The sequence below is a fragment of the Colias croceus genome, chromosome Z, assembly GCF_905220415.1.
Source record: "Colias croceus chromosome Z, ilColCroc2.1".
NCBI classification, from domain to species: Eukaryota; Metazoa; Arthropoda; class Insecta; order Lepidoptera; family Pieridae; genus Colias; species Colias croceus.
The window spans coordinates 4,443,072-4,455,018 of NC_059568.1; the positions used below are offsets into that span (position 1 = coordinate 4,443,072).

Below are 11,947 nucleotides of genomic sequence, written 5' to 3' on the forward strand. Positions count from 1 at the left end.
GTTTAATGGCGTTATAAGTGGAAATGAGAACAATAATATGGGCTTCTGTGAAATAAAAATCTTTATATGTTACATTATGTCAGCTATAAAGTCATTGAAACACGCACATTGATATATCCTGTTCCGAGTTTCAATAAACTCACTTCCTGGTAAAATAAGGCCAGGCCCAACAAATATGTGATCGGTACCTACGAACAACTAATTCGAACTAATGACAAATTTGATCAAACTTGAAAAATTCAATCCGATTACGAAATTATTCAAAGTGCTGATTCTTATCTTTAGTTTGGTTATACGACGTTAAATGTGTGTGATTTTTGAAAATCACTGTTGGTTTATGTTATGATGCTTTTAAATACATATATATTCTTCTAGGTATGAAATAAGTTTTAAGTCGGTTATTTATAAACAACACCCAAACTACACAGAAATAACAAATAATGGCACAAACTTTTGAAAAAGTCATGATTTCGCTTTAATTTTAATTTTCTCATGTTATATGGCTAAAATAATTATATTTTAGGTGATATATCAATTCATTGATAACCCAATGAAACACGAAGACAAAGGGTTTACGTTTAATTTCATTAAGTATATTTCATTAAGTTACAAAGCATATTATAATTATCAAATCGAAACTTCATATTATTTTAACAACATTAATATAATATTTCGATCGAAATTTTATTTTTAAATTTTACAGAAAATCCCAAATCACAAACCAAAGCACATTCGGGTAATTGAAAAAAAAAAATGTCTAACGAAAATTGAATCGTGTACGCGATAGCAATTACGGATTTGATTTGTCTCATATGGAGTATGATGGATGAAGGGTCTAAAGTGAAGTGGGGTGGCCAGGGTGTGAAGGCTCCAGTGCATCAGGAGGCCAGGAGCAGCAGCCGAGCGCGCGGGACGCGGGCTGTGACGCATGCGCGACGAAAGGCGCCGGGGTGGGGAGGCGCGCGCCTAACACTATTTAAACTGTTCTTGCGAACGGTCATCATGCATTGGTCTGTTTGCAATCCAAAGTTTAGTTAGCTATTGTAATACGACAGCTCCAGTCGTAGACAGACAGGCATCCGCCAGTGGTCGAGACAGAAGGCTCTCGCAGACGTACGCTAGCTAAACGCGCAGTGAACCCTCGTTCAGGCCCCCAGTCCCAAGTGTTGTGCACCATGGCCGTCGCAGCTGCCCAGAAGAACCGTGAGATGTTCGCCATCAAGAAGTCCTACAGCATCGAGGTGAGGAGCCCTATCACAAGCCTTGTCGCTTCGACAAAGTTTCCTTGGAGCCGCGCTCGATCGTGAAAAGTTTCGTTAAGTTTTCCACTCGGTTCATGTAGTTCAGAAGACGGCTTCAAGGATGCTTTGTACCAGCTAATTGTGCTTCCAGTGACATATTCTCATTTGGATTGATTTAAAGTTTCACATTCATTCAGTATTTACAATATCTAAGCATTGTTTTGAATCAACAAAGACTTCCAACCACAAAGCATGTTCCGTTTCCGATCTCGTTCTTAAATTGCTTCTCAAATTATAGTTTTTATATATTTTTATATTAATTTGCGATTTTAACGATGTAACAAAAGCCTTCAATATCAAATGATACCAATTTTGCCTGTACAATAATAATGAGATAAGTGCGTAACTAATCAAACATAGGGGTCAAGTTCGAGTACCTATGAATTATATGAAAATAAAAATAAATATTACACAAATTACTTTTTAATTTGTAAGTTAAAAAGGGGGCAACGTCCGACAAAGACACTGCATAAATTAAATTCGCACCATGCACATTATGCTAAACATCTTTAATCACAGTTACCTACTTTGTTACATGTCAAATCATCGACCTTGTAACAACTATGTAACAATAGGCTTCTTTAAGTTGAGCATAAAAATATCGACCTACCCAAAGCAAAATTTACAAACGTCCCATTCATAAAAGCAGTTAACTATATCAAAAACATTACACGTCGTAATAGAAGAAATCGTGTGAACTTCTCCTATTAAGCTCTTACGGAGCACCCAATTATTGTCGTCTGCGTAACACCGAATAATTACATACTCAAGATGTAAAACCGTCGCGCAAATTAAAGTATAACTTACTAAACTTAACTTTCACACGATTAAACTCACAAACCGCGTAGAGTTCCGTAAATATTACTTTAATCGATGTTTTCGAAATTATACCGAATAAGAAGATTACGTGTCTGCGTTTGTTTACAGATAAAAAATTCCGCTTACGATTATTAGTGTCATTATTGTATAATTTCTATTGTCGATATTCAAGACATTCAGTACCAGCAATCGGTTAACGCATCTCGACGATTGTAATTATGATTAAAATTTACATAATTTCCTTAACTAACTTAAGATCTTTGTACCGCTAATGCGAAATGTCATGCGAAATAATTTTGGCGGTTTTGAGCCCAGAAATCCCAGAAAATATTATATTATATTTGCCAACTGTAAATTCCATTGTTTAACTGATCGAAAATGTTTCCTCATGATAAAGAAGTTGCTTCTAGACGATAGTATACAATAAAAGTATGTTAGCGATGCGAATAAAAATGGCAACTATTTGCTTGTGCTGTGCGAAACATAGGTGTGTAACTAACATGTAATCATTAACGTACGTTTTATAATTGGTACCTGAATGATTGTATTTCCTTGACCATCGAAGGTCGGTATGCGAGCTGGAGCGACGCTCACCCACTCTGTTAAAGATAATAAAAACCGTTAAAATCATTCGAATGACACGACCGTGAAAATAATATTTAATGTATCGACAAGTATATTTGCAATCGTAAAAATCACGAGTTCTATGCGCCATCTTAATATTTACTTACTCACTCGAAACTTTAAATTCCATGTTTAAAACTAATTCGAGGTTATAAAGCGCCCTTGACCAAACGAGGTTGTTCGTCGCGGTCAAAGTATACAAAAAGTTACGTTACATTGACGGGTAACGAGTGCAGTTCCAAATCTGTCCATTAAAACGGAATCGACATAAAATTGGGAAATTGAATTTCGGAACATAAACCGATATTCGGGCGGTCGACATTAGCCTGAAGGGTGGCAGGTCAGTCGTACTCGTACTTAATTACTATCCAATTGGAATGGTGAAGTGGTCGGGGATACCAAGGCTATACTAACCGGATTTTCAAGCAAACCGCTCCAGTTAGGCGGACCTTTAACTTGAGCGCGACACATGCCGTTTCCGCAATAAACACTATGATTATATGAATTTTTAATTCGAAAACATGTAATCGTTCAAAGATCTGTTCGATAACGTAATGTATGCTAACGATACGAATCTAATAGGCTTATAACTACTGGATGATCAGATTCTTGTTATGTCACAGAAGCATTTATCACCACATTAATTCACGTCAGGTATTTCGTTACCTCAGAGGTCAGGTTCACACTAGATTAATTCGTGCATAGAATTGCAACCATATACAAACTCAAGGTGATCCTGATCAAGGGAGACTCCGTTTAGTTATGACTTGGACAGACAATAAATTGTAAAAACATTAATGACAGACAACGTAACCTAGATTTTCTTATAATCAAACTAAGGCCACCGTTGTATGTCTTAGCGTTATTACAATCGGCAGTTTGTTTATTTAAATTATGATTATAACAAATGCTACGAGGCAATTCTCGAGTTAAAGAGCACATTAGAACGCTCCATATAATTTTGAACTTTTTTTTTAATTTACTGCTGTCGCAGCGGGATGCATCTTGCAGACGCTCGAAAATGTTCATGTTCTTTTTTTGCTAATTCCCATGACATAATACGTAAGGGCAAGCCTTCGCGCAGTTTCAGGGGCTAGGTAACGAGACGTGTGATTAGTAACCCTTGACACACAAACGCCGTCACTCTACTGGAAAACGTATATCTCACGCTCAGTGTCACCTGACATCTCCGTGTGCATCATTACAATTGTATAGCGTCCTCAACATATTGCAATATTAACACTCGAGCATTCCGATAATGAATGAATTCTACAAACGCATACGTTTACATACGATATCGGAATGTCGTAATTACCTCGCAACACGTTCAGGAAAACTTTAAGAATGTGACACTGAGATGTTATTACCTAATAGCTCTTCTGAAGCTTAACTCGGAGGAAAACGTTAAATTCAAAGATCTGAGGTCACTGCGAAATTATTACGCTGACATTGATGATACCACTGTTTAAGGAAAAATAACATGGATAGCTATTGTAACGGAACTTTTTCCTGAGATAGTCCTTCAGTTTATAAGTCATCATACTTACTAAGTAGTCTTGCATCTCATTGTTCGGACGGAATAAGCCCATTTCATTTCAACTTATCGAAATAATACTTTAATTGAAATAAATATTTCTCACATAACTTATATGGAAAATTGTCTCTACTGTTTTCATTGCATAAACATAATCCATCTGTAATTTAATAAAAATGTACACAAACGACAATCTTCGTGTAAAAATTAATCACTGCATTGTAATTGACTGTTTTTAAATTGGTTTATTTAATAACAATGGCGATAAAAATCTAATGATTAATTACATTGTTGCATCGAGACATGATGCAAAGCACGTCGTAGATTTGTAAACATCATTAGTTTAATAATAGGTACTGTATTAAAAAATGGCCTATTTTCATAGCTTTGTACAGGTAGATAGTAATTTCGGAGCTAATTGTGCATTTCGAAATTTGTAGGAAAAGTTTAAACTTGTAGCTTTTGAACAATGATTGGCTATTCAAGTGCAGTGGTCCAGAAAGTTCTGATCCTTTGTACAACTCCATCTTGCCTCGAATCGCATCCGGATTGAAATGGCAGCACTTTAGCGTCCGACCACGCAGGAAATAAGCTTAGGAACTTCGTAAAAGCAATTCCCACTCGCACATGAAATATAATGCCATGCGACCACTTTATATTTATAAGGATTTAGACATCAACCTATTTTTAGCTCTATTGTGCTCTCGAAGAGATTTATATTTCTTTTGTGGTTGGATGTTTTTATAGCTTTCTCATAAGGAGCATTTACTTTGTTTCCGATTTTTGATAGAGTTTTTTTTCTTTTGTTTAGAACGGCTATCCATCCCGCCGTCGATCGCTTGTGGATGATGCACGATTTGAAACACTTGTTGTAAAACAGACCAAACAAAGTGTATTAGAAGAGGCTCGCGCCCGCGCTAATGGTAAGTAAATTAGTGTCTTTGTTTTATTATATCAAGTTTTTCTTCACTTTTTATTTTTCAACATTTTTATGTTTTCTTTATTTTTATTTTTTGTTTTTATTATTTTTTATTATTAGACTCTGGCTTGGAAACTGACTTTATCCAAGACGTCGCTCATCTAGGCAACGGTGATAACACCCCAACCGTTGAAGACGGTACTCATCAAGACGAAACCAAGAATGGACAACTTGGTAATTTCTTTTGTTACGATATTACGCTATTTTAAAATTATGTTTAATTTATTTTTTGCTTTTATTTACGTTTTTTTCTGTTCATTTATTTATTTTCTTTGTTATTGTTTTGGTTTATAGCAGATGCTGATATCGGTGACGATGGAGGAAAGAAAGATGAAGGTCAGTACTGTTATTCAACATAAATTATAAACGAAAAAACTTAATCCGTACTAATATTATAAATGCGAAAGTAACTCTGTCTGTATGTCTGTTACTCAATCACGCCTAAACTACTGAACCAATTTGCATGAAATTTGGTATGGAGATATTTTGATACCCGAGAAAGGACATAGGCTACCTTTTATTGCGAAATATGTACCACGGGCGAAGCCGGGGCGGACCTCTAGTTGACTTATAATTAGCACCATTCATTTTGTAAACGTACGTCATAAACAACAAGTTTTTGCATAAATATATCAACCTGCAATACCCTTTCAGATTATACTCTCACCGAAGAAGAGATAATTCTTCAAAACGCTGCAAGTGAAAGTCCTGAAGCCGAACAAGTTATCCAGAAGGCTGCTCTATTATTGCGTATGCGAGATGGAATGGGCACCCTCGCTCGCATCCTTAAAACGATTGACAACTACAAGGGAAGTGTCGAACATCTTGAGACAAGACCCTCGCAAGTCTCTGGCATCCAATTTGACGCTCTCGTGAAAGTGAGCATGCCTCGCGTCAACTTACTACAACTCATCAGGGCACTTCGTCAATCAACTTCTTTCACTGGTGTCAACCTTCTTTCCGAAAACAATATCTCCAACAAAACACCTTGGTTCCCGCGCCACGCTGCCGACCTAGACAACTGCAACCATCTGATGACCAAATACGAGCCGGAACTTGACATGAACCATCCTGGATTTGCTGACAAGGAATACAGAGAGCGTAGAAAGCAAATCGCTGAAATCGCTTTCGCGTACAAATACGGAGACCCAATCCCATCCATCTCTTACAGTGAATCGGAGAATTCCACTTGGCAGCGAGTGTTCAACACTGTTTTGGACCTTATGCCTAAACACGCCTGCAGGGAATACAAAGCCGCGTTCAACAAGTTGCAAGAGGCTGATATCTTTGTGCCCCACCGCATTCCTCAACTCGAGGATGTGAGTAACTTCCTTCGCAAGCACACCGGGTTCACGCTGCGCCCTGCTGCTGGTCTACTTACTGCTCGCGACTTCTTGGCTTCTCTCGCTTTCCGTGTCTTCCAATCTACTCAATACGTCCGCCACGCTAACTCTCCCTTCCACACGCCTGAACCGTAAGTGTCAATGTATTTTAAATTACTCTTACTAATTACTTCTCATATAAAATTATTCACAAAATTCTAACTGTAGAACGATAGTTACCAGTTATTATGTATGTGCTGTAGAAAATCAAAAATTTTATATATAATTTTATACATATCTTTAAATATCACTCACACAATATAAAATATAGGTTCGCAATATTTATACAATATTAAATCTGTTCCACTCCAATAACCCGGCTTTAAAAGCTTTGTCAGACCCTTTGAAAGCCGATATAAGGTCGTGATGGAATTGTAACAGCGTTAAAAGCCTCGCCTCTAATTATCTTAACTCGATTCGGGGCAGGGTGGCGAAGTTCAAAGTCAACTGCAGCTTTCAGCTGACACTGAAACTTAAAGTGCATTAATATAGTTCCACGATGGCGAATCAATTCAATTACCGGTCTCGGTTACAGGATGCACCTTGACCTTCAGGCATTTTACACGTGTTGTTGTTTACAGTGACTGCATCCATGAACTTCTCGGACACATCCCGCTATTGGCCGACCCTAGCTTTGCTCAATTTTCACAAGAAATCGGATTAGCTTCTCTTGGCGCTTCGGACTCGGAAATCGAAAAGCTATCAACTGTAAGTTAATAATGCTTAACAATATAATATCGAAAGCGTTTGCGACTATTTATATGGGCCCTAGCTATGCGAGATGTTTATGAATTTTTGAAATGTTTGACATATTTTGTTGCGTTACAACTAGGTACGGTGAAATGGTGTGTGAATGAAATCTCCTTGTTCTAGGTATATTGGTTCACTGTTGAATTCGGTCTTTGCAAAGAAAACCAGCAACTGAAGGCTTACGGTGCGGCTCTTCTGTCCTCTATCGGGGAACTGCTTCACGCATTGAGCGACAAACCTGAATTGAGGCCATTCGAACCCGCATCCACATCCGTACAGCCCTACCAAGACCAAGAATACCAACCAATCTACTACGTCGCTGAAAGCTTCGAAGACGCCAAAGATAAATTCAGGTAATTGTTTTCATATTTAGGGAAAATTTTAAATTCCTCCGCTCTATGTTAAAGTATCAAGTTTTGAAAATGATACAAGTTATAACGATCACGATTGTGTATAAACAACTTTATTACATAGATTCTTGATTAACTTCCAAATAATGATGAATGGTTTAAGCCGATGCATAGTTATATTAGCAGATTATTAATGAGTTATATTTCCTTTAGACGCTGGGTGTCAACTATGTCACGACCATTCGAGGTCCGCTTCAACCCACACACCGAGCGCGTGGAGGTGCTCGACTCCGTGGACAAACTGGAGACTCTCATCTGGCAACTGAACACGGAGATGCTGCACCTCACCAACGCCGTGAAGAAGATGAAAGGCACGCATTTCGAATGAACGCACCCAAAACCCGACCGGATACCTACCCGCACACGGCATGGCCGTCCTGTATAGCTAGTGATATTATAGATGTAAGACTGTTAACGTGTGGAGCGTGTGAGAGAGAGTGATAACCATTGGATGGTACTTCGTTGAATTCCTTTTGTACCTTATTATTTATTATGCCGAGCTCATTGCCCGGGCCTCGGAAATCGCGCGGTCATCCCGATTGCCCATTTAAGGAGACCGCGTCCGTTTCGCGAGACCTTAACTATTTTACTAGTATTAATTTATAATTTAATGAAAAACACAAACAAATAAAAATGGAGCACCAAAAAAGTGTAAAAAATCAAACAGTAAATATATGTGTTTGAGTGGATTCAGTCGTTTTATTTCCCACGAATGATGTCATGATTTAAAAATTAAACCCCGCATTCAACAATAATTAAATTTATATATATTATTAAAGAACCTCAGGACAAAAATGTATAGTAGATACCTACACCTGAGTCTGAGTAATTTTAGGCTTAATTACTATTGATTGTAGATATAAAGGGCTATTGTAAGGATAAGTACGGGTTACGATCTGTCGTGTTACGTGTAATATCCACTTTTAATAATTTTAATATCCCAGGTGTATTTATAACAGAGATATTATTTTATATATCTACATAATTAATGCATAACATTGTATAACAACAGCTATAGGCAAGCCCACGAAATTAAAGTCATAATAAACAAAATAAACAAAATACTGTAGGTATTTCAACAAACTTAGTAATATAACACATTAAATATTGAGTAATATTTCAATTCTATTATTACTAATCACCAACGACCTTAGACCATCTTAACGTGTATTCAGAACATAATAATTATTACATCGTAACAAGCATTACGTACATCTACCTTTTAATCGAAGAGCACTATTTATATCTCGAAAGAGAATAAAAGATGAGCAAATTCTTTGAAAGCAATTTAAAAATAGGGACTATTGGCAATCATTGTCGAACAGTCCGGTACCTGTAATGCGATTTTCCGTTCCTTGGGGATCTCGCTTCGCTTCAATCGGATCTTCAGAAATACTTTAATTGCGATCTAAGATAAGCTACGACTTAATTAAAGCGACATTGACTCGGCTACTTATGAAGCATTTATTCGTAAAACATACAAACCCACACTATTAGAAGCGAGGTACTTCCTCATAATAGCAATTAGAACCATCTAGAACTAACGCAAAAAGTATCCATTACGAGCGCAGACAAAGAGCATTGTTAAATGAGATTGAGAATTAATCAAAAACGGGTTACATTGCAGCAAATGATATGCTGAAAAAAATATAATATGTTGTATAAAAAAAAAAGGTCGCACTTCGTGTTGACATTAAACGCAGAACGAGAGGCACGGCCTCAAACGAACAAGGGCGCAGACAAAGCTTTATTGCTTACTTTAGCAATTTTAATTTTCCCGTATACGTAACAAGTATGCAGGTGCAATAGATTTAGCCATTCAATACCGCATAGCGATCGTTGACATTGAACAACAACGCCGCTAGTTCCTGTTATTATATTGATAACCGAGATACACCCAAATTGTTGCGCTTATAGAGCAATACACTAATAATTTAAAGTAACAGGAACTAGGAAACGAAAATTGATATATAAGATTGTCAGTCATTACATTTATTACCTTGAATATTAAAGTTTCTACTTTTTATAACTTAAGTAGATTTGGTACATGCTTAAAAGGAAAATAATTAACTCGTGAGATAATGTGTGCGAGTGCTCTGTTTTTATACGAATATTTAACTCATCGGCGGCACATCAGTCATCATTTGCTTATCGTGATAAATAAATCTAATATTTGATTCTGCTACTCGTATTTGTAACACCTTTTTGTTGTTGTTTTTGTTGTCTTTTTTCCTACACTTTAAATTTATATAATTCAATATAATGATAAAAAATTTATTGAAAAACTTTAACTCGGTCAAGGTTGAGTTCAATTTTGTTTTTACGTACCTACCAAATAAAAATATAGCACCTGTTTTGTGAATCACCTTTGTTCACTAATTATTATTCAGTCTTCTTCATTACAATACCAAATGTAAATGGCAGGAAATTTTGTTATATTATGATTTTAAAATAATCCTTAATACAGAAAAAACGATATAATGTCATGTAGCGGCAATATTATATATGATATAGATCAGTCAAAGAAAAACCCGCACAGTTCCCGTTCCCGTGGGTTTTCTGGGATAAAACCTATCCTATGACCTTTCTCGAATATCAAAATATCTCTATACCAAATTTCATGCAAATTGGTTCAGTAGTTAAGGCGTGATTGAGTAACAGACAGACAGACAGAGTTACTTTTGCATTTATAATATGTATTAAAGTATGGAATATGGATTGGTTAAGCCGTTTTGGAGGAAAACTTGAAATAATGCGCATTTACTTAGTTACCTATCAAATCCAAAAAATGAATTAGTGTACCTATACTTTGAATTTAAATATACAAGTAATGTAATACTTATAAAAATTTACATTACTTTTATTTAAACATGCTAACAATGTGTTAAAAAATTTATAATTTTCGTAAATTTAGGTACGTTTTAAAAAGCATCACTATTATATTAAGCCAATTGTTGTGTTTCGAATCGTCAGGTCAAAAGTTTGTGAAGAAGAATGTATGAAATACTAAAAATACGAAAGAATCATCACATATAAAAAGGTACTTGGGGATTGTTAAACTTTCATTTCATTTCATTCATCAAGATAATAAATAAAACACAAAGTATATCAATAAAATTTATTAAAATGATTAGAAAAATATTACAAATAGTTGTAAATAACAAAAGCGTACTTTAATATTATAACAATTAGCTTGTTTAAAAATTTAAAAGCGAATTGAAAAGTTGTTTATATATAAGTATTTTTAATACGCTTGAATGAAATTTTCTTTCAATGTTACATTATGAAGTATTTATTTCGAATCTCTATATATCGAAGTATAATTATAACACAATCAATCACATGTAGTCACTATTTTATTAAATTCCCCATTATCATCATCATCAGCTAAAATAACTGCATAGCTATTCTTCAGAGACGCAATTTGACTTTGCAGCGTTCGCAGGCGAATCTCAGCCATTTCAAAATTCTCTTGCAAATTGTTGATTTGTAGATTCATTCGTTGTCGAATCTGAAATTGGAAAACTGATTAGTATTGTAATTAATTTGATATTACAAGGAAATTCTTAATGGGGAATAAAGGATCTTATAGTATAGTATCCGTCTTTCACTTTTTAATTTATTATGCACCACTGTTCACCATACTCAGCATTTGTCCTAGTCGTTTGGGTTGCCTTGCAGATAAGGCGCCCTCTGTACATTTTTAAATAAGTTAATAAGTGTTTTAAATTGTCCTTTAAGGTGTACAATAAATAATTTTTCATACATTTTTTTCATTCATTCATTTAATCCGTTTAACAGATTATTTATTAGTCTAATAACGTCAAAATAGGGTTAAAAAGAAATAGCAATCGATACTTGTATTCTTGAATGGACAGATAAAATGTTTCTTTTATTTTTTCGAATTAGTAGATAATTAGTCAAGATAAAAATGTATCCTCTGGCGTAATATTATGTATCTTTATATAACTCACTTCTTACATAGTCGCCCATGTTATTACTATTATAAAAGTTATGTTTTCGCTCTTTTAACAAATTACATATTCGATTTAACAAAACTATAATATAACCATCTGATTGTGTAGCGTATAATTTTTAAATTGGTATTTTTAATACATATCATAAATACCAATTCACCATTATTAAAA

At 35.4% G+C, this 11,947-nt stretch overlaps 1 protein-coding gene across 2 annotated transcripts; it reads left to right on the forward strand.

The window, feature by feature from the left end:
• The first annotated feature begins 994 nt into the window (after positions 1-994).
• Positions 995-8,488, forward strand: LOC123705173 (tyrosine 3-monooxygenase). Of its 2 annotated transcripts, none has more exons than XM_045653834.1 (8): positions 995-1,241; positions 5,090-5,201; positions 5,318-5,431; positions 5,552-5,593; positions 5,912-6,731; positions 7,221-7,347; positions 7,513-7,742; positions 7,953-8,488. In XM_045653834.1, the coding sequence occupies exons 1-8, from the start codon at positions 1,176-1,178 to the stop codon at positions 8,125-8,127; spliced, it is 1,686 nt and encodes a 561-aa protein (XP_045509790.1). In that variant the 5' UTR covers positions 995-1,175; the 3' UTR covers positions 8,128-8,488. The 2 variants fall into 2 exon arrangements, with proteins under 2 accessions (XP_045509790.1, XP_045509791.1); XM_045653835.1 differs by having other exon boundaries at positions 5,555-5,593.
• Positions 8,489-11,947: the final 3,459 nt, after the last annotated feature.